General features: G+C 50.6%; 1 protein-coding gene across 3 annotated transcripts in view; it reads left to right on the top strand.

Annotated features, from left to right (window-relative positions):
* LOC142470069 (uncharacterized) overlaps positions 1-27,092 on the top strand; it is a 55,821-nt gene extending 28,729 nt beyond the window's left edge. For all 3 annotated transcript variants that reach the window (XM_075576983.1, XM_075576984.1, XM_075576985.1), the window contains exons 3-4: positions 18,033-18,098; positions 19,222-27,092. In XM_075576983.1, coding sequence (XP_075433098.1) covers positions 21,822-23,132 — 1,311 coding nt within the window. In that variant the 5' untranslated portion in view covers positions 18,033-18,098; positions 19,222-21,821 and the 3' untranslated portion in view covers positions 23,133-27,092. The remainder of the gene's footprint in view (positions 1-18,032; positions 18,099-19,221) is intronic.
* Positions 27,093-27,949: the final 857 nt, after the last annotated feature.

Consider the following 27,949-nt stretch of genomic DNA (forward strand, 5'->3'; position numbering starts at 1 on the left):
GCACTTCGTATTCCCAGCGGGCGCACATTACCTCAACTATTTAGTTTTCTAATTGCAAACAGGATGAACATTTCGGTAACATACTGGCCGTAAGTGCTTGAAATACGCCGCCCCCCCCCCCCATCACCCCTCTTAGATTGCCCTCTGGAAGTTCACGACTTTGTCAGTTGAGGAGGGGGAAAAAAAAAGTGTGGATGTTGCTCATGGTTGAAGGGTGGGGGGGGGGGGGGGAGAAGATGTTTGTTTTAAGTTTAATTACATTTTAAGCGTGAGCGCTCTCAGTGATACAACATGAAAAGTAGGATATTGCTGGTAATGAGTTGGCGTCGGAGATGGTTGGAAGCCCAAGGGAGTTTAGGCCTTAAATTAACTGCGTTAGAGGTATTTGGTGCGGGCGAAGTGTGAGAGCTTAAAACACAGCAACACAGTTTGTTCTCATGGCTGTTTTAATTCTAAACAAGGCATGTGGTGAAGGCATTAACATCCGCCTGTTACAACGGCTCAGCTTGTCAAAAGGTATTAGGTTACCCTCTAATAAGAAGTAATAAAGGAGATTTGACTATATTCGCCTTCTTGCGGGGGGGGGGGGGCGGGGGGGGGGGAGAAAGTCAGATTTAGAAGGGAGATAGGCACAAGTGGTTTCACTTAGAAATGAATTAAAGCACAGGCCACGGTTTGTCACTGAGGTTTAAAACTCCACTCCCTTTAGACAATCAAAGCGATTTAAAAAAAAAAGAAATCACTGATTGCCTTCCATTTTCATGTTTTTTTAAAATTTTTTTAACCATTCCTCGCTGTGGAATTCTTCCGCTATCACTGTTAGAGGGGAAAAGATATTGGGGGGTTTTGGGCCCATTAAAAATAGTTGTTAATCTGAAGGGTGTCACATGTGGAAGGCGCTTGGTTCACACACATCATCTTTCTGAAGAGCCACCGGCATCTTGGTTAAATTACGTTTTTCTTCTAAACACCTAATAGAAACAGTGTCAAGTTAATATTGATCCGGTGTCATTATACATTAAAGGCGACCCAGATTAATCCGCTGGCCTTTTTACCCTGTGCCCTGTTGCACGGGCAATTTTAGAGTGGCATTACAAAGTATCTCGCGATAATCTCTAACCTTGTGAACTTTCCCCTCCCTGATTATTTAAAGCATATTTGGAGATATTCTGTTTTTCCCCGAAGTCGCTCAGTGGAAACAGATGTGTTGAAGCTGATTTCGGACTCGGGTGTATTTTAATGATCAAAACACTGGAGAAACAAAATGGCGTCCGCTTTTTAACCCGTTGGCAACCCCCGAAGAAAGGCAAAGAAGAGCTAAAGAGAGAAGACTTACAATAGTGGATATTATTTCTCAAAATTATTTGGCTGCAAAAAAAAAACAGAGTACCAGATTCAGCATGGAGTTGCTCTCAACTGGATTTGTCTTTTTATTCTGGGATAAATGTGAATTTCGTTCCCCCGGGTTAGATATTGTGCGAAATCGGTTTTTACTGCAGCAGGGAAGAAAAATCTTTTATTTCTTCTTATTTGTATATGTAAAGCCTGTGACGATGTATAATTCAACATCCTTACCTAAGCTGGCAATCGTTTGGTGCTCTTCTTATACAGCTGTAAAAATCTAGATTGTGTGCCTAAGGAAATGGCCGCCTTCTAACTTTGTGCTGCAGTCTGTAAGATGCTGCAGCTTCAATGTATCACTATATTACTAAGTATAACACATTATTGTTACAACTTTCAGAGTAGTAAACAGTCTGCTGTTTGCAACACAGCAACCGATCTGTTTGTGATACCTTGTGGCCAAAGGGCAGAGCTCCAAACGGTGTGCGTCAGCCTGTTTCAAAAGAGGAAGTGGATATGACTTTCTAACCAGTTGCTGTAGCAACCAAAGGATGATCAGTACATTAAAAAAAAATCATTAAAAAAGGCATTAGGAGTTTAAAAAAATGCAGACAGTATTATCTAATAGTCAAAGACTGAGCCACCTGTGCTGAAGCAGAGACTGATTGAGCCACCTGTGCTGAAGCAGGGATACCCTTAAAACCTGACCTGTTGGTGGCCCTTGAGGACCGCAGCTGCCCCACCCCTGCCATGGATGAAATCATGGCACAGAGCACTTTTTAAAGGTGTATATGAAGAAGGGAAAACTTATTTTCCCTCTACGAAGAACCCCCAATGTTTGGTGACTCCCCCCACAAAGGTTTTCCAACGCACCCACGTGCCTTTCTCCGCCCCCCCAACACAGCGACTGAACGGCGTTTCGCAGCGTACAAGCGAGTGCGTTTTCCAACGGGTTAAACTCAGGCATTTCCACATTTCTGTCGTTTGTGTGATTACAAGCAATCAGGGCACTCGCCTTTCAAGTAGACTAAAATATTTTGTTCATCACAGGCCCTTACCAGGCCCGGGGGAACGTGCTGTCAACATTATCTTTCTGCTAATTTGCTGGGAAAGGGAGAACAGAATCTTGTATTTTTTTTTTTGGGAGGGGGGCGGCGGGGGGGGGGGGGGGGTTATATAATTACAGTCACAATGAAAGCGTGGGCCAATCATCCCTAAGCTTTGTTCGGCGGCGCTGACCCGAGGGGTAGCTGGTCTGCTGAGATTGCAAAGCGAAAAAAAAAAACCTAAACAGACTGTCTTCTACAATAATAATGATTGCTTCGTAAAACCGCTCGCACTGTACGCAGTACACTGCGTAGAAGACGCGGAGGGTCTTGCTTCTTACCTTGTCAGAAAAAAACAACTCTATTTCGGGCGACCGTGTCCTGATTTTTTCCACCCCAGCAATGTACTCAACAGGCCCCCCCATGCATTCTTGCCCAAAGAGCTTGCCTTCTAATCTCAGTGCCTGACGCAGAGAGGTAAAGCAGGTTTGCTAAGCTCACAGTTGTTTGCCGTTAAGACACCCAAAACCATTTGTTGGCGAATAAAACGGGTAAACAAAATGGAGAATGTTGGTAATGATAAACTGGAGATAGGAAACATGGCGGTTTTGCCAAGCTCTTCCAGGGAAAATAAGTTGCAGGTTTGGGAATCGGCTGTAACCCCCCCGAACGCTGTTCCTCTCGGTGAGGCTTTCCTTTCCAAAGCTTTTCAACTATTCATAAATTGGGGGTGGGGGGGGGCTAACTTGGGACATAGCAAATAAGCTGTTCAACACCTAAGTGCTTTCTCTTGATTGCAACTGTACTACACATTGCCAAGTTCAATAAGGTCTGGGATAGATCCTGAAGTAGGGAGGAAGAGCTGAACTGTTCTGTTGGACATGGTAGAACAGGGGTGGGCAACTCCATTCCTCAAGGGCCACCAGCAGGCCAGGGGTTAAGATATCCCTGCTTCAGCAGAGGTGGCTCAATCAGTGGCTCAGTCTGAGCCACTGATTGAGCCACCTCGGCTGAAGCAGGGATATCTGTAACCCCTGATCTGTGAGTGACCCTTGAGGACTGGAGTTGGCCAGTCAACAACTGACCAACTGATTGAGCCACCTGTGCTGAAGCAGGGATATCCTGAAAACCTGACCTGCTGGTGGCCCTTGAGGAATGGAGTTGCACACCCCTGTGGTCGAGCCTATGGTGGCCCGGGGCGAGAGTTCACTAAACACACTCAGCCACTGAACACCCCCCTGGCATTCGTAATGCTTAGAACCGCAGATACGTTTACGTAAGTTAATACCGGCTTCGGATTTTGCAGCGAGGGGCCAAAAAGGGGGCGGGCCAGGAGGGTCACATTGTTCCCGGCCTGCGTTCGCTGTTAGCGTTCCCGGCTTGTCAGACGAGCCCCCTTTCCTAATGACTCCCTGCCAGCTCGCGGACGCTGGCGTTGAATTCGGGAATCCGTGTGCGCGAAGCCCTTCCTCGCTGCCTCCCACCGGCCGACTTCAGCAGGCCACAAAAAGGACAGACGTTAAAATGTGACAGAGCACTTAGCCGAGATGGCTGGGCCTGTGTGTTTTTACTTTTCACTAACGATGCTAAATAACGTGCAGACATTTCTGCTTTGAAGTCCTGTGTATGATGGCTAATTAGCCAACATTTAATTTGGCCTAACATTGGTGTCAGCTTGGTGAGAGTGAGACTTTATAATTAGTGGATACAGATCAGGTTGCTGTCAGACTTCTAACCTCTCACTCTAATTTAATTCTTGCCTCTGCTGTGTAATGTCAAACTCGCAGCCGGCTGAAGGCTGGTGGCCACTGCCTTTTTACGCTTGGACGGCTCCGAAGTTATTCCTTAAAACGCAGCTGACAGCGGCGAGTATTATCCTTCACATACATGTGAGGGGAAATCGCATTGCTGCACTTTCTTAAAACATTCCTACAAGAAAACCCGGAGCTGGACAGACCCCGTACAGGTTATATTTCTCCCTTGCAGCATTAGGCCTTGTGTTTGTGACGCCCCCTCCTTTATTTGAGCCTATGAATGTCCCAGGACGTAGTGACTTTGGCATGGGGACTGTCACTCTGGGGGGTAGTGATTACGTTATCCTCAAAGGGCTTAGTTCACCCCTGCCCCCTCGGGTCGGATAGTGTCCTGCGTTCCCGTGAGGAGTAGGACGCCCTCTAACCAGTGAGGAAACGGAGGATTCCTCTTCTTCGGTTTCCTTCAAAATGGCTGCCACGGTCACGCGACCGCTGTTCAGAGCCGGAAGGGGAGCCTGGGCACCACGACTCACCCCCGCCCTCCCGGCACGCGAAGGGTTAAAGCCATTCCTGGAGTAGCGATGGTTACATTTTTCGGGAGCCGATTTGGATCTGATGCGGATCGGCCGGTTCCTTCTGTCCGTGAATTTCCGCGAATCAAAAAGGGTCGATTTTGTCTTTTCCAGATTTTTTTTAAAATCACCGACCATCCAATCCGCGGATTCAGCGATCCACCAGCGCAGTGTGTCCCATGGCGCGCTGGGATTAATCCGCGGATTCAGCGATCCACCAGCGGAGAGTGTCCCATGGCGGGCTGGGATTAATCCGCGAATAACAGCGATCCACCAGCGGAGAGTGTCCCATGGCGGGCTGGGATTAATCCGCGGAGTCAGAGATCCACCAGCGCAGTGTGTCCCATGGCGGGCTGGGATTAATCCGCGAATAACAGCGATCCACCAGCGGAGAGTGTCCCATGGCGGGCTGGGATTAATCCGCGGAGTCAGAGATCCACCAGCGGAGAGTGTCCCATGGCGCGCTGGGATTAATCCGCGGAGTCAGAGATCCACCAGCGGAGAGTGTCCCATGGCGGGCTGGGATTAATCCGCGAATAACAGCGATCCACCAGCGGAGAGTGTCCCATGGCGCGCTGGGATTAATCCACGGATTCAGCGATCCACCAGCGGAGAGTGTCCCATGGCGCGCTGGGATTAATTCGCGGATTCAGCGATCCACCAGCGCAGTGTGTCCCATGGCGCGCTGGGATTAATCCACGGATTCAGCGATCCACCAGCGGAGAGTGTCCCATGGCGCGCTGGGATTAATCCGCGGAGTCAGCGATCCACCAGCGGAGAGTGTCCCATGGCGCGCTGGGATTAATCCGCGGAGTCAGCGATCCACCAGCGGAGAGTGTCCCATGGCGCGCTGGGATTAATCCGCGGAGTCAGCGATCCACCAGCGGAGAGTGTCCCATGGCGTGCTGGGATTAATCCGCAGATTCAGCGATCCACCAGCGGAGAGTGTCCCATGGCGCGCTGGGATTAATCCGCAGATTCAGCGATCCACCAGCGGAGAGTGTCCCATGGCGCGCTGGGATTAATCCGCAGATTCAGCGATCCACCAGCGGAGAGTGTCCCATGGCGCGCTGGGATTAATCCGCAGATTCAGCGATCCACCAGCGGAGAGTGTCCCATGGCGGGCTGGGATTAATCCGCGGAGTCAGAGATCCACCAGCGGAGAGTGTCCCATGGCGCGCTGGGATTAATCCGCGGAGTCAGAGATCCACCAGCGGAGAGTGTCCCATGGCGGGCTGGGATTAATCCGCGAATAACAGCGATCCACCAGCGGAGAGTGTCCCATGGCGCGCTGGGATTAATCCACGGATTCAGCGATCCACCAGCGGAGAGTGTCCCATGGCGCGCTGGGATTAATTCGCGGATTCAGCGATCCACCAGCGCAGTGTGTCCCATGGCGCGCTGGGATTAATCCACGGATTCAGCGATCCACCAGCGGAGAGTGTCCCATGGCGCGCTGGGATTAATCCGCGGAGTCAGCGATCCACCAGCGGAGAGTGTCCCATGGCGCGCTGGGATTAATCCGCGGAGTCAGCGATCCACCAGCGGAGAGTGTCCCATGGCGCGCTGGGATTAATCCGCGGAGTCAGCGATCCACCAGCGGAGAGTGTCCCATGGCGTGCTGGGATTAATCCGCAGATTCAGCGATCCACCAGCGGAGAGTGTCCCATGGCGCGCTGGGATTAATCCGCAGATTCAGCGATCCACCAGCGGAGAGTGTCCCATGGCGCGCTGGGATTAATCCGCAGATTCAGCGATCCACCAGCGGAGAGTGTCCCATGGCGCGCTGGGATTAATCCGCAGATTCAGCGATCCACCAGCGGAGAGTGTCCCATGGCGCGCTGGGATTAATCCGCGGATTCAGCGATCCACCAGCGGAGAGTGTCCCATGGCGCGCTGGGATTAAACCGCGGATTCAGCGATCCACCAGCGCAGTGTGTCCCATGGCGGGCTGGGATTAATCCGCGAATAACAGCGATCCACCAGCAGAGAGTGTCCCATGGCGCGCTGGGATTAATCCGCGGAGTCAGCGATCCACCAGTGGAGAGTGTCCCATGGCGCGCTGGGATTAATCCGCGGAGTCAGCGATCCACCAGCGGAGAGTGTCCCATGGCGCGCTGGGATTAATCCGCGGAGTCAGCGATCCACCAGCGGAGAGTGTCCCATGGCGGTCTGGGATTATTCCGCAGAGTCAGCGATCCACCAGCGGAGAGTGTCCCATGGCGCGCTGGGATTAAACCGCGGATTCAGCGATCCACCAGCGCAGTGTGTCCCATGGCGCGCTGGGATTAATCCGCGAATAACAGCGATCCACCAGCGCAGGGTGTCCCATGGCGCGCTGGGATTAATCCGCGAATAACAGCGATCCACCAGCAGAGAGTGTCCCATGGCGCGCTGGGATTAATCCGCGGAGTCAGCGATCCACCAGCGGAGAGTGTCCCATGGCGGGCTGGGATTAATCCGCGGAGTCAGCGATCCACCAGCGGAGAGTGTCCCATGGCGCGCTGGGATTAATCCGCGGAGTCAGCGATCCACCAGCGGAGAGTGTCCCATGGCGGGCTGGGATTAATCCGCGAATAACAGCGATCCACCAGCGGAGAGCGTCCCATGGCGCGCTGGGATTAATCCGCGGAGTCAGCGATCCACCAGCGGAGAGTGTCCCATGGCGCGCTGGGATTAATCCGCACGGATTGAAACTGGAACAAGCCGTCGCCGGATTTTACACCGCCGCCGTCGCCGGATTTTACACCGCCGAACGCACTTTGAATGGAAAGCTCGGGGGAAATTCTGCGAGACGGATTTTGACAGCTTTGCCCGTGTCTATCTGGGAGCGCAGTAAGAAAGGACAGAGAGGGCAATGAAACGTGTTAGAATAAGGGATGTGTCGTCTAAATGTTAGCATAAACTGAACGTGATGGACATGTGTTTTTTTTCTATGTAATTGTGTAAGTATGTAGCTGTGTAACTATGTAACTATGTAACTATGTAGCTATGTAGCTGTTTAACTGAGTTACTATGTAACTATCTAACGGTGTAACTATGTAGCTGTTTTACTATGTTACTATGTAACTGTGTAACTTTGTAGCTGTGTAACTATGTAGCTGTGTAACTATGTAAGTGTGTGTAACTATGTAACTGTGTAACCATGTATCTGTGTAACTTTGTAGCTGTGTAACTATGTAACTATGTAACTGTGTAACGAAATCCTCTCAAATGTCTAGATCCGCGTAATGCTGAGACTGTAAATATGGCGCACACTGTGTTTCGCTCGCGGACAAGCGTTTTTTCACAGAAAGCTTACTAATTATTATCCCTTTGAAACATTTCTCAAAAGGATCAAACTTGGGGACTTGGGGGGGAGGGGAAGGGGGTGTGGAACGCTTAAAAATGTTGTGAATGCATTTTGGACGGTTCCACCCGTATCTTAGCCAGTGCTCCGTGTACACTGCATACACAGCTCGCAGTACTTGTACACCTACGCTGCCCTAAGGCAGGGGGCTCAACTCCAGTCCTCAAGACCTCCCAACAGGTCAGGTTTTAAGGATTTCCCAGCTTCAGCACAGATGGCTCAATCAGAAGCTCAATCGTTGACATGTATATATAGTCCCAATTGGTCACGTGGCATGTATATATAGTCGGAAGCAGCCACGTGGCATGTATATATAGTCCGAAGCAGCCACGTGGCATGTATATATAGTCCGAAGCAGCCACGTGGGCTGTTTTTGCTTGAAAATCCTCTTTGCAGCTCAGGCTGTTTGAGGACAACATTTCTCACTTAAATCATTGGGGAATTTTGGTCTCAAACGTCCCAAATTGACACTTCTGTGGATATAGAATCAACCCCCAGGACTACTATGCTTAGCATATATTACATCAGGGGTGCTCAATACCTATCCTCAAGCCCCTCCCAACAGGTCAGGTTTCAGGATATCCCTGCTTCAGCAAAGGTGGCTCAATCAGCCCCTGCTTCAGCACAGGTAGCTCAATCAGTCCCTGCTTCAGCACAGACAGTTCAATCAGTCCCGGCTTCAGCACAGGTGGCTCAATCAGAGGCTCAATCAGCGGCTCAGTCTTGGACTGAGCCTCTGATTGAGCCACCTTTGCTGAAGCTGGGATATCCTGAAAACCTGACCTGTTGGGGGGTCTTGAGGACTGGAGTTGAGCACCCCTGTTCTAAAGCATAATGGTGACTTATTTTTGTCAATTGGGCCACCTGTGCTGAAGCAGGAATATCCTGAAGACCTGTTGGGGGGGGGGGGGGCTGGAGTTGAGCCCTCCAGATGGAAGATTCTCAGGCTATGTTAGCATTCCCGCACTGGATGTTCCATGCATAGTAATATTGTCCCCTAATGAGCAGAGATGGAAATGTATGGAGCTTTGGGCTGTAATATCTTTCAGAAAGAAATACATTGGGAGGCGCTTGAATTAGGAGCTAATAGGCAAATAAATGCATTAATGAAAAGTCTCTCATGCTGTATAATTTATCAGCAGTAATTGTGTGGACGTACTGAGAATCACAGCTCACCTGCAGCTACATTGGAGATAAGGAAATGTAACTACAATTTGGCAAACATATCTTTGCAGAAAGAGGGACAATCAAATGTTACTTGTATTTGAATTCATGAATGTAACATACAGGCAGGTCCTACACACACACACACACACACACACACACACACACACACACACACACACACACACACACACACACACACACACACACACACACACACACACACACACACACACACACACACACACACACACCCCCCCCCCCCCCCCCCCCCCCCGAGTGTGCACACACCCTAGTGCATTACCATAAAACACGCATTTTGATAAAGGGAAGGGGGGACAAGAGCTCACTTGCAAGTGTAGCCCTGGTAGGTTTTTGAGCTATTATTCTGTCCTCCTGCCAGCAATCCCTGGTTAGGGCAGGGTTGCCAGGAGTAATCATGGGTTTTCCCCACACTTGCAGCTCTGTGAGTCAGAGAAGGTAGTGCAATCAGGCCTGCTGTCCAATCGGGGAAAGGGGACTGGTTCTTACTGGAACTGATTTAAGGGGGGGAAACAGGGTTACACAAGATAAAAGATTAAAACAAGCATTGAAATAGAGCCCAGTACCGGCAACCGGCTGGATCATCCACCATCAGTCGATATAGATGCAGTGAGTGTTTGCAGCTGAGATCCGAACCGACCTATGCCACCCTGTGCCCACCTCCAGACAGGAACAGATAAGTCCCCTCAAGAGTCCATTGTGAGCGCTAATAACTCACAGAGCGCCTGGCGTCCGTCCGTCTGACAAAGGGATCCTTTGCTATCAGCTGTTTTTCAGGAGTCCTCGTGCATGACTCAGCGTTGTGATCAAGGCTACGTGATGACGCAGATGGCCATATACTGTATATATATATATATATATATATATATATATATATATATATATATATATATGTAGCCATGCTGTAAAATGGACTACAGACATCTCTCCTGCTGACAGTAAGGCCTGGTAAGTTATGGGCATGCCAGCAGTAATTATGGAGGTTTGCCCTCACACCCTGGTGAGGTGCCCTATGTATGGATGGGAGTGGTCACATGCTCTGAATCCATGATTAGTGATGTCAGAGTTGTGCCAGCCCCCAGAGGAGACATAAGGCACAGCACTGCTGAAAAGTTAGTGGTTCAGAAGTTGTTGCTGAGTGTTGGAGGAGTTGGTAGTAGATGATGAAGCAAGGAGCAAGTCTGAGTACAGACTTGGAAGGAGACAGCTCATAAGACTGTGACCAGGGACCTGGCACAGGGAATATCTCCCTAAGGGGAGATAGGGAATCCACCAATTTGGGAAAAAGACACCTTTCAAAGGGAAGTGCAGTGAGCATGAGCATCTGAGTACAACCGCTGTGACGGGCAGCTGGCCCACCTCACTGCAATAAAGATAATCTTGTTCAATCATAACCTCGTGTGTAAGTGTGGAGTGATTACACAGAGGAGTGCACCACAGAGGAGTTCCTCACCAGGACTATCCACAAGCGGACGCTGGGATCCTGATGAGGTGGAGGCGCTGCACTGGATATAGGTAGGACTCAAGCACACTACCTCAGCTGCCTGTCTGGGTTGGCAATCCCCACACAACATCATGCGGGAGACTCAGGAGTCCTGTTGCCAACAGGTGCACCACCAGACACTACACTGTAATGGGGACTGGTTAGACCACAGGGGCCAATGTGAGATTGTGAGATTGGGTGGGTCCGGCTAGGCCAGAAAACCCATTACATATATATATATATATATATATATATATATATATATATATATATATATATGCAAATATAGCTGTATGCTCATCTGCATGTCTTAGGCAGGTCTGCAACCCCGCCTTTCCCCATTATCACCCAGCATACAGCACTTCCACTGCAGCAAGGGATTCTGGGAAATGACATGCAAATGAGCACACAGTGTCACTTTTTGCCTCAATAACCATTTTTAACATGGTTCCCTATAGGCTTAAGCTTGCTGCATGGTCACAGCTTTGAGCACAGCCAGGGTTAAGGTGCATACCCAGAAAACCACCCACAGACAGCTGTTTCGACCTTGATGGGTCTCATCAGTGTGGGGTTGATTTTACTGGGAATGCAAGAGAGGCTATGGGATAGGCTAAACCATAATACTGAGTTACGTTAAGGTGAGTAAAAAAAGTGACACAAACCCTCCACAGGAAAGCAAATATGCAAATATAGCTGTATGCTCATCTGCATGTCTTAGGCAGGCCTGCAACCCCGCCTTTCCCCATTATCACCCAGCATACAGCACTTCCACTGCAGCAAGGGATTCTGGGAAATGACATGCAAATGAGCACACAGTGTCACTTTTTGCCTCAATAACCATTTTTAACATGGTTCCCTATAGGCTCACCATAACGTAACTCAGTATTATGGTTTAGCCTATCCCATAGCCTCTCATGCATTCCCAGTAAAATCAACACCACACTGATGAGACCCATCAAGGTCGAAACAGCTGTCTGTGGGTGGTTTTCTGGGTATGCACCTTAACCCTGGCTGTGCTCAAAGCTGTGACAATGCAGCAAGCTTAAGCCTATAGGGAACCATGTTAAAAATGGTTATTGAGGCAAAAAGTGACACTGTGTGCTCATTTGCATGTCATTTCCCAGAATCCCTTGCTGCAGTGGAAGTGCTGTATGCTGGGTGATAATGGGGAAAGGCGGGGTTGCAGACCTGCCTAAGACATGCAGATGAGCATACAGCTATATTTGCATATTTGCTTTCCTGTGGAGGGTTTTTGTCACTTTTTTTACTCACCATAACGTAACTCAGTATATATACATATACATATACATATACATATACATATACATATACATATACATATACATATACATATACATATACATATACATATACATATACATATACATATACATATACATATACATATACATATACATATACATATACATATATACATATACTAGCTGATATACCCGGCGTTGCCCGGGATGTAAATCCGTAATAGGTAGTATTATTTATAAATAGGGTAACTGTAGGATGACTATTTGGTGGAAAGGTTGGATAGTAATGTTGAAAAGAAAGATGGAATAAGATGTAATACGATGTTGTTTAAAAATGGTTTATTGTAAACACACCACAGTACAATGTATATTTTGGTGACATAAGTGATGTAAAAATGTGAGGTGTGTCCCCCGCTAGGGTGTTAGCAGGTGTGAGGCGTCGGCTGGGTGTTCAGTACGGGTGGCAGGTGGGTAGTGAGTGCTGGCTGTGGGTGGGAGTCCCGCTAGGGTGTGAGGCGGCGGGTGTCTGGCAAGTGCGGGCGGCGGCCAGTCAGTGATGTCTGTGCGTAGGGGTGGGAGGCGGCGGGTGTGTGTCGAGTGTGGCGGGTGGGTGAGAGGCAGCAGGTGTCTGTTGAGTGAGGGCAGCGGCTGTGGGGCGCAGGGGTGTGAGGCGGCGGGTGGCTGAAAGGCAGAGGCGGGAGGCGCCGGGAATGCGGGCGGCAGGTGGGTGAAAGGCGAGAGGGCGGCGGGAGTGTGGGCAGTGAGTGGGTGAAAGGCAGGGGCGGGAGTGCGGCGGGTGGGTGGAGGGCAGAGGCGGGAGGAGGTGGCGGGGAGGGAGAGGCGGGCGGGGGGGAGAGGCGGGAGGGGGGGGTAGAGGCGGGAGGTGGCGGGGGGGAGAGGCAGGTGGGGGGGGGGAGAGGCGGGAGGGGGGGTAGAGGCGGGAGGGGGGTAGAGGCGGGAGGTGGTAGGAGTACGGGTGGCGGGTGGGTGAAAGGCAGGTGCAGGAGGGGGGAGTGAAAGGCAGGGGCAGGAGGGGGGGGAAAACGCAGGGGCAGGGGGGTAAGGCAGGGGTGGGAAGGCAGGGGCGGGGGGGAAGTCAGGGGCGGGGGGGGAAGGCAGGGGCGGGAGGCGGGGAAGGCAGGGGCAGGAGGGGGGGGAGCCAGGGGCAGGAGGGGGGGGAAGGCAGGGGCGGGAGGGGGGGGGAAGGCAGGGGCGGGAGGGGGGGGGGAAGGCAGGGGCGGGAGGGGGGGGAAGGCAGGGGCGGGAGGGGGGGGAAGGCAGGGGCGGGAGGGGGGGAAAGGCAGGGGCGGGGGGGGGGAAAGGCAGGGGCGGTAGGGGGGGAAAGGCAGGGGCGGGAGGGGGGGAAAGGCAGGGGCGGGAGGGGGGGGGAAGGGCAGGGATGGGAGGGGGGGAAGGGCAGGGATGGGAGGGGGGGAAGGGCAGGGGCGGGAGGGGGGGAAGGGCAGGGGGGGGAAGGCAGGGGGGGAAAGGCAGGGGCGGGGGGGAAAGGCAGGGGGGGGGAAGGCAGGGGCAGGGGGAGGGGGGAAGGCAGGGGCAGGGGGGAAGGCAGGGGAGGGAGGCAGGGGCAGAGGGGGAGGGAAGGCAGGGGCGGGGGGCAAGGCGGGGGTGTCACTGTGTGTGTCATTATGTCTGTCCCTGTGTGTGTGTGTCAGTGTGTCTGTGTGTCTGTCTCTGTGTGTGTCAGTGTGTCTGTCACTGTGTGTCGGGTGGGGGGGTAAAAAACGGAGCTGGGGGGGTAAAAAACGGAGCTTGGGGGGAGGGGTAAAAAACGGAGCTGGGGGGTGGTAAAAAACTGAGCTGGGGGGTCAAAAACGGAGTTGGGGGGGGGGTAAAAAACGGAGCTGGGGGGTAAAAACGGAGCTGGGGGGGTAAAAAACAGAGCTGGGGGGGTGGTCCAAAACGGAGCTGGGGGGGGTAAAAAATGGAGCTGGGGGGTGGTAAAAAACTGAGCTGGGGGGGTCAAAAACGGAGTTGGGGGGGTGGTCCAAAACGGAGCTGGGGGGGTAAAAAACGGAGCTGGGGGGGGTAAAAAACGGAGCTGGGGGGGTGGTCCAAAACAGAGCTGGGGGGGTAAAAAACGGAGCTGGGGGGGTCAAAAACAGTGCTGGGGCTGTAGGCACAGGGGTGTGAGCGGGGAGGGGAGGCTGGAGGCGCAGGGTGTGAGGCGGCGGTTTAGTTACTTACCTGGGCGGGAGGTGGCGGCGGCTGGTGCACATCGTGTGGTAGCCAGTGTTGGAGAGGGTGTGTGTGTGTGAGAGGGTGTGTGTGTGTGTGGGGGGGGGTGTGTGTGTGTGTGTGTTAGACGACACCGGACAATGAGAGGTGTGCGGGGGCGGGCGGGCCAAGAGAGCCATCTCATTGGCCTGAGGCGGAGTGATGGGCCAAAGGTCCAATGTGATTGCCCCTAGACAAAGGGACATACAATGGTTTCAAAAATATTGATATAGATAGATATAGTCAGATAGAACAGTTGGCACTCCTGTAGGTGCTGATAAGCTGCAAGTGCATATCCCATATAGATAATATATTCATACGTTACCTTTCCGAGGTCTGGTAATCAAGAAGCAGCACTCTGTTAGAAATACTTCAAAAAAGTGTATTAGTGATAACGTTTTTTGATGCATCACTGTTATCACTAATACACTTTTTTGAAGTATTTCTAACAGAGTGCTGCCTCTTGATTATATACACACATACTATATACACATACATATATACTTTATTTAAACAACAAATATCTCGGGGTGGGAGTTTTGGGGAGCACAGAGCAGTTTGGGGGACCCCCTGGTTGAAAGTAAATAAAATAATTTGCGAGGAATATAATAAAATAAATATATATTAATGTGACAATACCTTTTGCTGTATCTTGTTTACCCTGATTTATCTTATATTGTACGTGCGTCCGTTACTGGAACTATTTTATTAAACATTGGCGGAAGGACACAGTGACATTTCTCAGCCACCCAACACTGAAATAAAGCTTCTAAATCCGTCCAAACACAGAATATAATAATAATAGTAATATTTCCAGCAGAATGGGCCATTTATTCCCTGAGGGTGGGTTCAAGGCCTGAGGTAGTCATCTGCTCCACCCGGAGCATTATTAGCCAGTTAATACCCTGTCCTGGGGGGGATTTGTACTTCATTCCTCCACAATAAATAAGATGGGGTCCTCTCTACATTGTACCATACCTCCTCCCTCACTGCCGCGCACCTCCTCCCCTCACTGCCCCGCACCTCCTCCCTCTCTGCCCCGCACCTCCTCCCCTCACTGCCCCGCACCTCCTCCCCTCACTGCCCCGCACCTCCTCCCTCACTGCCCCGCACCTCCTCCCCTCACTGCCCCGCACCTCCTCCCCTCACTGCCCCGCACCTCATCCCCTCACTGCCCCGCACCTCCTCCCCTCACTGCCCCGCACCTCCTCCCCTCACTGCCCCGCATCTCCTCCCCTCACTGCCCCGCACCTCCTCCCCTCACTGCCTTGCACCTCCTCCCCTCACTGCCCCGCACCTCCTCCCTCACTGCCCCGCACCTCCTCCCTCACTGCCCCGCACCTCCTCCCCTCAATGCCCCGCACCTCCTCCCCTCACTGCTGCGCACCTCCTCCCCTCACTGCCCCGCACCTCCTTCCCTCAGTGCCCCGCACCTCCTCCCCTCACTGCCTCGCACCTCCTCCCCTCACTGCCCCGCACCTCCTCCCCTCAGTGCCCCATACCTCCTCCCCTCACTGCCCCGCACCTCCTCCCCTCAATGCCCCGCACCTCCTCCCCTCACTGCTCCGCACCTCCTCCCCTCACTGCCCCGCACCTCCTTCCCTCAGTGCCCCGTACCTCCTCCCCTCAGTGCCCCATACCTCCTCCCGTCACTGCCCCGCACCTCCTCCCCTCAGTGCCCCATACCCGTGGAACTCAATCACACTCCGTATACACCAAGCACCCTCTCCCCACCTTCAAATCAAACCTTAAAACTCACCTCCTAAATGAAGCATCCCAATAGCCGGGACACATGGCTACTGTCCCGCACCCACAGTCACTCCTACCAACCATGGTGGCCAAGCACTGCCATCTACTGCACTTATTCCCTCACCTGCTGCCTCTGTAACTTTCCCAACATACCACTTAGATTGTAAGCTCCCCGGGGCAGGGATTTCCTTTCCTGTCTGACTTTGTTTGTTGCACTTTTAGTATTACAATTCCGTGTATATTGTAAAGCGCCGAGTACACTATAGGCGCTATATAAATAAAGATATACATACTTACTTACTTCTGTGCACTGGGTTTGAAGGTGACATCTTTTCTTTATTGGTGCCAGGCCTGGATATGATCTCCATTCTATAAAACTCTTGTTCTTTTATTGAAAGCACGTGGATGTCACCCATAACTGGGATACTTTTCTGTATTGTTTTTGGAACCATATCCCCTCTCCCTCAAATAAACCCATTTGGCTAATCCCGCGGAGAACAAAAGGCCGCAGCTTTTAAACAACGAACAAACAATGGAACTGTGAGCCCGCAGTGCGCTCAAACCATTGACTTTCTCTTGCCGCCAGTATGCACAGCATCTGTTTGGAGGCTCGAGAAATAGGAACAGTGAATCCTCATGACTCGGACACATGGGCTGTGCAGTTGGCAGTCACAAATACTACAGACACGCTCCCAATCGTAGACCTTAAATATCTGACACACGAAACATTTTCGTCTTCATTCTTGCTTTTGATGCCGATCTGTCCGGAGCTAACGGCCGGGTTTAATTGACACAAAAAATGTAAACCGCCCAGCGAGAGAGATGGATGTCGATCCATCATATTGCGATAACCATGACATCATCTATACTGCCCTAACTCTGCTTCAACACCGCCACAAGACGCAGAGTTAATAGGAGGCGGCCATCTTGGATATGTGATGTCATTTATTGACGCTAAAAAGCTAAAGTGCTCTGGGATTCACGCTTCACATAAACTGTGTGCCAGATGCCATATTACTGGGTGATAAGACATAGGTGTCGCAAGTAGCGGTGGGCAAAGGTGTCCAAAATTTGAAGCGTTTCCCTGCTACAAAAAAATGTGATTCCCCACAAAAAAATTTTTTCGACAGGTCTCAAAGGGCTTTTAATGTCTCCAAATTAGTACGTTTTCAGCAAAATATCGCCAGACTGTGAGCGAAACGCAACGTGGAAACTATTTGTAGTCTCAGCATTCATCAAAACTAGCGATTTTAGAGAATTTTGCTCGTTGGCGAATCGTCTAAACCATGACAAAGAAGACAGTTAGCCAATCAGCAATGAGAACTGGACTCTCATGTACGTGGCGCATCTTTTCCGCGTTGTGCGGGCGCTGTGGGAGCTCCCCGCTGCTCATTACTAAGAGAAGAAACATGGTTTATAGTAGGTGAATGGGCTACAAAGAGGAAACTGTCCAATATAAGGATTTGCTTTAATATTCAAATACTTTTGTGGGGCCAAAAGACAGGATTAGTACATGAGCCTCTAATGAATGGTGGTTTAGTGATAAACTGCACTAAAGTATTTGAGTTTATTGTACTTTTTCACACCATCGTGCATATAGGTGCAGAATTACAATTACGCCCCAGCTAAAAGAGTGTGTAAATTCTCTCTGGCAGGTAGAAATGTGTGAAATGGGGGAAGTCGGAAAAATATTAACATTCAAAGACAAATAGCTTTCTCAGCAGGATGTATCTTTGACACCAATGTCAGCTAACAGGTCGTTGATTTATTTGTGGGCGAAAAGTGGGGAGAATTGAGAAATGTAGCACATATTCCCATGGTTATTTTTTTTGGGGGGGGGCCTGGCAAATCAGCCTTCAAACGAAGGTTTCCCAGTTCTGCAAATGACCTGAACAAAACTGGGAAACAGTCCCGCGTCTTTGCTGGATGGGAGCGCCTGCATATGTTGCTCTGTGAAGGCCGTATAAAAAACCAGCCGTGTCTTATTCTGCGTTATAACGCTGCCTTGAAACAATCTCTCATTTCATCCGCTCAGTGTATGCCCCGGAAACGAATGCGGCGGTCAGCAGACGGGAAGCGGCGAGCCAAGGGAGACCAAAAGGTACACCAGCGCTGACTTTGAATTCGGCTAATGCTCTCAACTGCTCTTCTCTTAACCCCCTTTTCGAATGCCACACCGTTCCATAACGTGGAGTATCTGTGGACGGGGACATTCCCCCAGCGAAGTTCCTTCTGCATGCAGACGCTAAAACTTAAAAGTACTGTTGTAGCCAGTAGAATTCATATTGAACCAAGGGCCCGGGCCAATCAAAGAGCTTCTTTTCGGGCTTCTCCGGTATCCGTAATGCTCGCTGGGTAACATCGCAGTCCTGGCTTTCTGTAGAGCAGGGGCGGCTAACTCCAGTTCTCAGGAGCTACCAACAGGTCAGGTGTTCGGGATATCACTGCTTCAGCACAGGTGGCTCAATCAGTGGCTCAGTCGAAGACTGAGCCACTGATTGAGCCACCTGTGCTGAAGCAGAGGCTGATTAAGCCACCTATGCTAAAGCAGGGCGTGATTAAGCCACCTGCGCTGAAGCAGTGATATCCTGAAAACCTGACCGGTTGGTAGCTCTTGAGGACTGCAGTTGGCTACCCCTGGTCCAGATGGTGTTAGATAGTAACACAGAAGTCACATAGCAGGGAGGGCGGAAACACATATGCATTCAGTTAAACTTTTGCCAAATCTAGAGAAAAGCATATACATGGTGAAGGCGGCCATTTTATATGTGCCCCGCAGAAAAATTAAAGTTTTTGCCTGAAGAGGTTTTACTGTAGTGTGGAAACAAATGCAACGTGGAAACGGTTGGGGTTGGGGTTTCCCCCCCCCCCCTCACGCGAATAGGTCTTTAAATTATGAAACAAACGCTAAAAGCGGCACAGACGGTGTTATATGTCTGACTGCTTTCAGTTTATGGCTGCTTGCTAAGTGGAGCTAGTGCCTTAACCACAGTGACAAAAATGTAGCACACTCCCGGATCTCCATTTCCGCTCTTTTAAGTCGGTAACGCGAAACCTTCAAGTTGCACCAATAAATCAGCTTTGTTATAACAGCTGCCATGAAAGGTTTGCCCGCAATGCACCAGGGCACCATATACCAGCGCATTATATGCTACAGTAAACATTCCATAATGTATAATGGACACAGACTCGAAAGGAAGACGCTTGTCTCTTTTTCTTTATAGCATGCGGAAGTTGGTGTAGCCGGAAACCCCCCCCCAAATTAATGCCCGGCGTGAGTCTACAAAACCGGTTGGCCTTTGTGAGAAGAAAGCCTCGGGACTGGAGACCACTCGACTTGGAGCGTGACGTCCACCATCTTTCACGACCGTAGCCAACGTAAGACTGAGTCCTCGTGCTTAATGGATGGTGAACTCGATTTCTGAGGAAGGAACGCCGTGGTCGTGCACAAGCGCGGGGAGGGCTGGAAATGTCGCCAGTTTGTTACCGTAAAAAGTGACATTCTTAAAGTGATTACTGGTTATAAGGGCAGTCACTAGATGCACATATTATAAAGACGTGTGCAATCTTGCATCATTAGTATGCAGTAGCTGCAGAGGCAAACGAGATCTTATCTTACATCAAACGGGCAATGGGTGGAAGGGAAATAAACATAATTATGCCCCTTTACAAAGCATTAGTAAGAACACACCTTGAATATGGAGTACAATTTTGGGCACCACTCCTTAGAAAAGACATTATGGAACTAGAGAGAGTGCAGAGAAGAGCCACCAAATTACTAAAGGAGATGGACAATCTAACTTATGAGGAGAGGCTAGCTAAATTAGATTTATTTACATTAGAAAAGAGGTGTCAGAGAGGGGTTATGATAACTATATACAAATATATTCGGGGACAGTACAAGGAGCTTTCAAAAGAACTATTCATCCCACGGGCAGTACAAAGGACTCGGGCCATCCCTTAAGGTTGGAGGAAAGGAGATTTCATCAGCAACAAAGGAAAGGGTTCTTTACAGTAAGGGCAGTTACAATGTGGGATTCATTACCCATGGAGACTGTGATGGCAGATACAATAGATATGTTGAAAAAAATAAGTAAACATGGGAAGGATGTTGATCCAGGGAGTAATCCGATTGCCAATTCTTGGAGTCAGGAAGGAATTTATTTTTCCCCTTATGAGATAACATTTGATGATGTGTAACTGGGGTTTTGTGTTTGCCTTCTTCTGTATATACAAATATAGGATAAAGTATCTGACATCTATATTTAGCATAGGTAAACTTGATGGACGTACGTCTTTTTTCAACCTCATCTACTATGTAACTATGTATGTAACTATGTGACTATTATTTCCCGTGTGTAGCCTAAAGCAGTGTCCATGCTTTACACCAGCGCGGCGTGAACAAAAGGCTGTGCCTTTATGAGGCAGGCCATAGAGCGCGCGACGAAGCGTGACCGCACGCGCGCCTAGCATGGCCTCGGCCTAACACAAAGCCAAAACTTTGCCATAAATTCCTCCCAATAAGGACGTGCGGAAAACACTTTTATAACTGGTGTTTGCACGCAGGCAAAAAAACAAGATGGAGGTGAAACTGTACAAACTACTGTAGCCATGTGTAAAATTGGTGTACATATCTCTTTCTCATGCTGGCAGTAAACCTGGTAAGTATGCAGGATTGCCAGTAGTCATCATGGAGGTTTGCCCTCAAACCCTGGTGAGGTGTCATATGTCCCAAAGAAAGTGACAACATGCTTGGTGTCCACCCTTAGTGACATCAGAGATGTGCCTGTTCCTGAGGTGATATAAGACACAGCACTGCCTAAAGTTAGGTTCTTCATTAGGGGAGAGGTGGAAGCAACTCCATTAGAAAAGGAGGAACCTTCCCAAGGATTGCAGCAAGAACATGAGCGGCTAAGTACGAACGCTATGAGGGGCAGTCTGCCTGAACCGTCAATAAAGATGACCTTGATCAAAGATACCCTCGTGTGTGAGTCTGGGATTACTCTGCAGAGGAAGGCACCACAGAGGAGTTCCTCATCAGAATCATCCCCATGCGGACGCAGGGATCCTGATGAGGTGGATGCGCTGCACTGGATCTAGGTAGGACTCAAGCACACTACCTCAGCTGCCTGTCTGGGTTGGCAATCTCCACACACCATCATGCGGGAGACTCAGGAGTCCTGTTGCCAACAGGTGCACCACCAGACACTACCATGTAATGGGGACTGGTTAGACCACAGGGGCCAATGTGAGATTGGGTGGGTCAGGCTAGGCCAGAAAATTCGTTACATTTGGAGGCGCTGCTGAGATGACCTGTCAACAGGACAGGCTTTTGCTAGGTCACTTGGAAACAGGGAGAGTGTCTGCTGCCACTTTGTGCTGTGTTGGGACGGACCTAGGGGTAGTCAGGGGGCTGATGGAGTTTGTCAGTTCGCAGGGACGACCTTGGGGCCTGAAAGGAGTTGGGGGTTTGGAGCCGGGCTATAACTGTCCTAGTCACCTTGAGGCAGTGCTAGTTGCTAGGATGCCTAAAGGGATAGCCTGTTAACGTGGTCAGGAATTCTGGAGAGGGTCTGCGCTAGGCTAGCCAACAGTAGGTAGACGCCCAAGTACTGCATGGAAGAGCCAGAGTACTCTAGCCCATTCCAGACCACTTACCGAAGGGAGCACAGACTGGGAGGAAGGAGATACAGCAGACACTGAGAGTGTGAGCCTAGCCTGAGGTAGTGCAACACGAGTCAGACCTACATTAGGTACACAAGGTGGTGCATCAAGGCAATCTTTATTGTACCGGTGTGGTAGCTGCCCCGCAGAGAGGAGCTCCATGTACAATAATCGAAAGTACAGCAACGAAATGGCGACCGCAAAAGTGGAGAATCCGCGCGGTGCGGAAAGTCCAAAATGGCGGACGGAGGCAGATGGAGGGAGCGCATGTAGTGTGCGTTCCGCTGAAGAGCAAGCTACTGATGTGACTTTGGCAAGCCTGTTGTGGAGTGGCGCGAAAGCTGTGGCCGCGCCGTTCTGGTCCTGCCTAGGGCCGCGGAGTATTACTCCGGATGATAGCGAGGAGCACATTGTCGTAATGTGTGGGGAGAATGGTGAATTTGCTTGCCAGTCAGCGTACAACACACAAAAAGCTACCTCAGTTGCTAAAGAGATTGGCGATGCAAATCAAAATGGCGGCTCCAGCTTCCCTGGGAGACCGCGTGGGCCAGTTGCAGAAAATTCTGCAAATACTGGACTTGCAGAGAGTTGGCCAGGAGTGGCACCAACAGGGAAACCCCACCCCGATGGGGAGTATGGCCCGAAAGCTGCGGCCGCGCCCTCATGGACTATGACTAACTCAGCCCCAGTGCTGGGTCACCCGATAAACTTATGGGACCTCCCCCTAATCTCAACCAGGGGGAGTGGTTTCCAATTATGCCCAGTGGGAATGGATCTAGCTGAGCAAAGAGCTGGTGAACCGGTGGTGCCACTACAGAAAGTAGTCCCAGTAATCAGTGCTGCCCGCGGAAAAGAGGAAAAGGATTTTGCAAGCAAGATGGCTGCAGGAAATTGGCCGGGATTGGCGCCAAATAAGGAGTTACGCTCAGGGGGTAGTGGCGCGAAATCGGAGGCCGCGCCCCCCAGGACTGTGAAAAGTTCAGCCTCTGTGCCGGGGCATCCAATTAATCTGTGGGACCTTCCCCAAATATTCACCAGGGGGAGGGGTCTCTACCTCTGCCAAGCGAGACCCGAGTTGTCTGAGGGAGGAGCTGGATGTGAGCTTCCTGTCCCACAGTTGCAAGGAGCTGGTGAACAGGAGAGACCACTGTGCAAAGTGTCTTCCATAACCAGCACTACAAAGAGCGAGATGGACATTGGGGTATATCCCTATTCATTGCCAGGAGTCTTCCTGGTAGTCAAGGTTGGGGACAAAGAGACATTGCGGTGCCTGTGCATGCAGTGCAGGTTGCCCAGTGGAGAAGCCAGCACAACGGCTAGGTGCCCCCAATGTGGCATCCACTACCTAGGGGCCGTGCAGCCCTTCGTACCAGGGCAGACCGTGGAGGCGGGAGCGGACACAGCCAAGCTGACGGCTGAAGCCTCGCCCTTGGTCAAGCAAGAACCAGTTGATCCCGGAGAATGGGGATAGCTCCTAATGATCGCAACGGAGCCTAGACAGAAAGGGGCCTGCAACCGCGGTGAGAACCCGGAACCTCAACGTCGGTCCCCAACGGGAGTGCCACTCCCTGAATCGGAGTTCGACTCCTCGGACGACCCCAACGACGGTGGTGATGCGCCTACCGGCGGACCACTACAGCGGTGCTGGAAAAGAACCGGCACTTACCTGTGTCGATGGCGGAGGAAGAACCATCCCGAGCCAACGGAGCGGTAAGCGATACCCTTGCCCTCCCCAGGCGCCGGTGGTGGCAACGGCGGAGAGAGGCCTGGCCCAGGCCTGGACGTAGCGGAGAGCAGAACCATCACTTCCGGCGGCGGACGTCGTTCTGGAGGAAGAGGTTCCGGTGGGGAACCCAACACAAGATGGCGACGAGTCCCGCGAGATCCATGATATCACATCCGGCAGACACAGCGGAGCCGGTTGGAAAATGGCCGCGTCCTCGCGACCAAGTAGCTGTACCAGGTCGCCTGGGTCCGGGAAGAGCTGGCAGGCCCTGCGGAAGCCTGGGAGTAAGGAGGCGAGTGAACCGGAGTGCCAGTCCGATGGTACAGGGCAAGGTAGCGAGAAGTTGCGGGTCGTAGCCCCGCGTATGCCGGCAGTATTTCCCTATGCCCAACCCCCGGCCATAGTTAAAGCCCCTGCCCCTGTCACTTTTTCCTATGGGTCCCAATCCAGCCAAGGGTTGTCTGGGGAGTCACGGGGCAGCGCTGATGAACGGACTGGGGAGAACCTGGACTGGGGTGATTGCTTTACCTCCGAGGGGAGATCGGGGGGGTTAGTGATAACATATGTGAAGTCTCCGGTGATGAATCCTACTGTAATCAAGCATGTGGCTAACGGGGGAGTCAAGTGTTATGGTATGCACTCATTCCAGTGGGATGTCTGGGGATTTGGGTAATGTTGCTCATATTGTGCCTATTGCCCGGGGAACCCCCTATGTACCTCCAGTGTCGGCAAGGGTTGCCAGGGATCGCCAAAAGCTATTACTTTATTTTCACCATCCAAGGGAGGGAGAAATTGAGTTTGAGATGGATTCCCCTGATGAGGATAGAGGATATAGTTCTGATGATGAGGAAGGATCAGATGAGGAGAATTGGGATACTGATAGTTCCATAGAAAATTGGGATCATGAAGTATCAGATGAAAATTGGTATACTGAGGCAGCAGAAAGGATAGCTTACATCTCCAGGAAATGCCTTAAGGAAGTGTATGGGCATGATCCTCTCAGTCCACTAGCATCCATGCCAGAGTTATGGGCTGATTGTGGGTGTCCAGTATGTCATCCAGAGTGTTACAGCATTGCTGCTCTAAACCCAGTGGACCATGCTGTGCGCAGGCCACCTTAAGAGGGTATGGTAGTACCACTAATGGATACTCCATCAGGGAGTAATCCTGGTTGTTATACACCTACGTTAGGATGTATCTCTTATTATGTATGATGAAGATATGTACTGTAATGTGTATTGTTGTGTTTTGCAGTGCTACCTGAAGGAAGGTTGCGCAAATTTAGATCCCAGCCGGGACGTTGCGTTCCACCAGGGGGAGAATGCAGCCATGTTTAAAATTGGTGTACATATCTCTTTCTCATGCTGGCAGTAAACCTGGTAAGTATGCAGGATTGCCAGTAGTCATCATGGAGGTTTGCCCTCAAACCCTGGTGAGGTATCATATGTCCCAAAGGAAGTGACAACATGCTTGGTGTCCACCCTTAGTGATATCAGAGATGTGCCTGTTCCTGAGGTGATATAAGACACAGCACTGCCTAAAGTTAGTGGTTCAGTTCAGTTTCCTGTTTTTGTGCTGCCTCTGTTCCGTGAGAGGCACGTGAAGGTCTGCAACAGTGTTGCAATAGTCTCATGCTAGCTGTGAGTCTGTGCAGCTCTGAGCAGAGAGACAGAGAAGCTGTTGAATCTCCCTAAGGGGAGAGGTGGAAAGCAACTCCATTAGGAGAAGGAGGAACTTTCCAGATGGAGTGCAGCAAGAACATGAGCGGCTAAGTACGACCGCTATGAGGGGCAGACTGCCTGAACCGTCAATAAAGATGACCTTGATCAAAGATACCCTCGTGTGTGAGTCTGGGATTACTCTGCAGAGGAAGGCACCACAGAGGAGTTCCTCATCAGAATCATCCCCATGCGGACGCAGGGATCCTGATGAGGTGGAGGCGCTGCACTGGATATAGGTAGGACTCAGCACACTACCTCAGCTGCCTGTCTGGGTTGGCAATCCCCACACAACATCATGCGGGAGACTCAGGAGTCCTTTTGCCAACAGGTGCACCACCAGACACAACCATGTAATGGGGGCTGGTTAGACCACAGAGGCCAATGTGAGATTGGGTGGGTCAGGCCAGGCCAGAAAATCCGTTACACTACTTTCTCTTTTCAATACCTCTTTACAAAGCCCCCTCCCTGCTCAGCATTGGCAACAAAATGGTTGACGAAAGGAATTCAGATTCTACGGTTTGGATTTGCCGAGGTGGCGTCCGTGTCCTGCCCACGCCTGTGTTGCGTTCGTGTTTCCAATGGACGCAGCGTCCACATATTCTGAGCTGCTCGTGCGAGCCGGGTTAATAGAAACAGGTAACATCGGGGCAGGGTCACCGCCGCGCTCTGCATCCCGGCCCTGCCGCCAGCGTACGCATATTCCAAAATGCAGGGGTTGTTTATTTTTAACGGTAACAGAGAAAAACAGCCGTACTTGCGGCTTCCGTCTCTGTGCTAGTCTGTTGCTGTTCATTTTAATGTTTAAATAAAGCAGGAAGGCAACATCCACTGCTCAGTGAAGCCTTGCGCAAATATAGAATACTGAATATCTCCGCCATAACTTAGCATCAGGCTCTGTTCCGCTTGTCTGACTGATGGACAATTTTCGCCTGCCCCGGTCTCTCTGAGCCTGGCCTGCGGTGTCGAGACAGGGGGGGCAGATTATTTATCAACCCATTTTCGGATTTCTCTTGAAGGCGGCGTGTTTGCCGTTCATTTGGAGACTGCGTCGCGAGGTGGGCTGGAGTCGTTGGCAAACGCTGGTCCTGTTAACCTTTTCGTGGCCAGAGTGGCCTGCAATGTGTGTCTAATAATGTGGCCGTTGCTTGGATGTCGTTAAAAATAAAAAAATAATAATTGCTTGATAGCGTCGGCCCTGATCAATGTAGATTTGGAATTTCTGCTACAGTTTCTGCATGGTCCTAGTAATACCCAAAGACCAATCAGCATGTCTTTTGTGATCCCCGGGATGGGGTGCACTGATTTCAGCCATGGGGATCCCCTTGTTCTCATGACACACTACTCACCGGAAAAGGTATTCCCTCACCTGCTATCTCTGCAAGTTTCCCCTCAAACCTCAGATTGTAAGCTCTTTGGGGCAGGGATTTCCTTTCCCATTGTCTGATTTTTGTTGCACTTATTGTATTATTATAATTCCCTGTATTGTATTCTTTGTGAAGCGCTGAGTACACTTTTGGCGCTATATAAAGACATACAATACAATACAATTTTGCTAAGTAATAATAATAATAATATTATTTTCATATAGCACTTTTTTCTCCCAATGGAACTCACAACGCGTCACAATTACAGCATAGCACGCGGTACGCAGCACATAGGATTGTTATAGACATAGTTCCTGCCCCGCAGAGCTTACAATCTATTATTTTGGTGCCTGAGGCACAGGGAGATAAAGTGACTTGCCCAAGGTCACAAGGAGCCGGCACCGGGAATCGAACCTTCACCCTCAGTGTGGTCTTTACTCACTGAGCCACTAGGGATGATACTTCCTGTTTTTTACATTTCTCGCGTCACGCGGGCCAACAGGAAGCTACCATGAGTGACGTTGGGAGCTTCCTATTGGCCAACGTCAATGGGGAGATTCAATCCGCCATTTTGTATCCCCTGTAGGTGACTGCAACGCGCTACCTTCAACATTAAGTATCTCATGAACCAGGGGTTCAGCTTTCGGGGGGGGGGAGGGGCGGGGGGTGCCTCGTTCCCATCCTTATAAAAAGAAAACAGGGAAACAAAAAATGGTACTGTGGGAACTGCTGATATAATGCAAGTTGTTGAGCTGCTACGTGACTCACGCTCTGTAAATACGAACAGCATCAGACATTTTCCCCAGAAGTGGATCAGCGTGTCTGGCTGACGTGGTCTCCCCGGACCCCCCTTATTAAGCCTCCTTGACATTTTTGATGCAGAAAGTTCATGCAAATATTGAATCAGTGATTCTCAGCCTCACTGCTGGGATCCTACAGAATTGATCTAATGCCTTTGAAATTAGACAGCTCGGAAAAAAAACTCAGCGCCGGACTTTTTAATTAAAACGACTGAGTATTTAATGGGACAGCCGGATTTACAATAACCCCGTGACGCGTGTGGAAGTTGCGCGTTGTTACACAGTGTACCGGGATTCTTGCCTTTCTTCACATATCTCTGCGTTCGAGAGGTGCGGATGTTTTCAAATTCATGCTTCTCAACCTCAGGATTTTCTCTCAAAATTTCCCGCTTTCGCCACCTTTTCGCCGGAGTTCATACTGCTCATCATTTTCTAGTTTCCCGAGAATGTTGCCAATTTTGCCGCTTTTCCCCCAGCATTTAGCGAAAATGGCAGTAAATGGAGGGTCCATAAAGGCGGAATGGGACATTAGTCACCGCCGTCTCGCCCCGAACAGGTTCTCGCTGACATTTGACCACAGAGGAACCCTCCACCACAGCCGTTCCACCACTGGACACTCATCTGCCGGCCGCTTCTATGATAAGGTAAGTTTTAGGGAAGGGGGTTAACTTTATGGG

This window comes from Ascaphus truei, chromosome 19 (genome assembly GCF_040206685.1).
Source record: "Ascaphus truei isolate aAscTru1 chromosome 19, aAscTru1.hap1, whole genome shotgun sequence".
NCBI classification, from domain to species: Eukaryota; Metazoa; Chordata; class Amphibia; order Anura; family Ascaphidae; genus Ascaphus; species Ascaphus truei.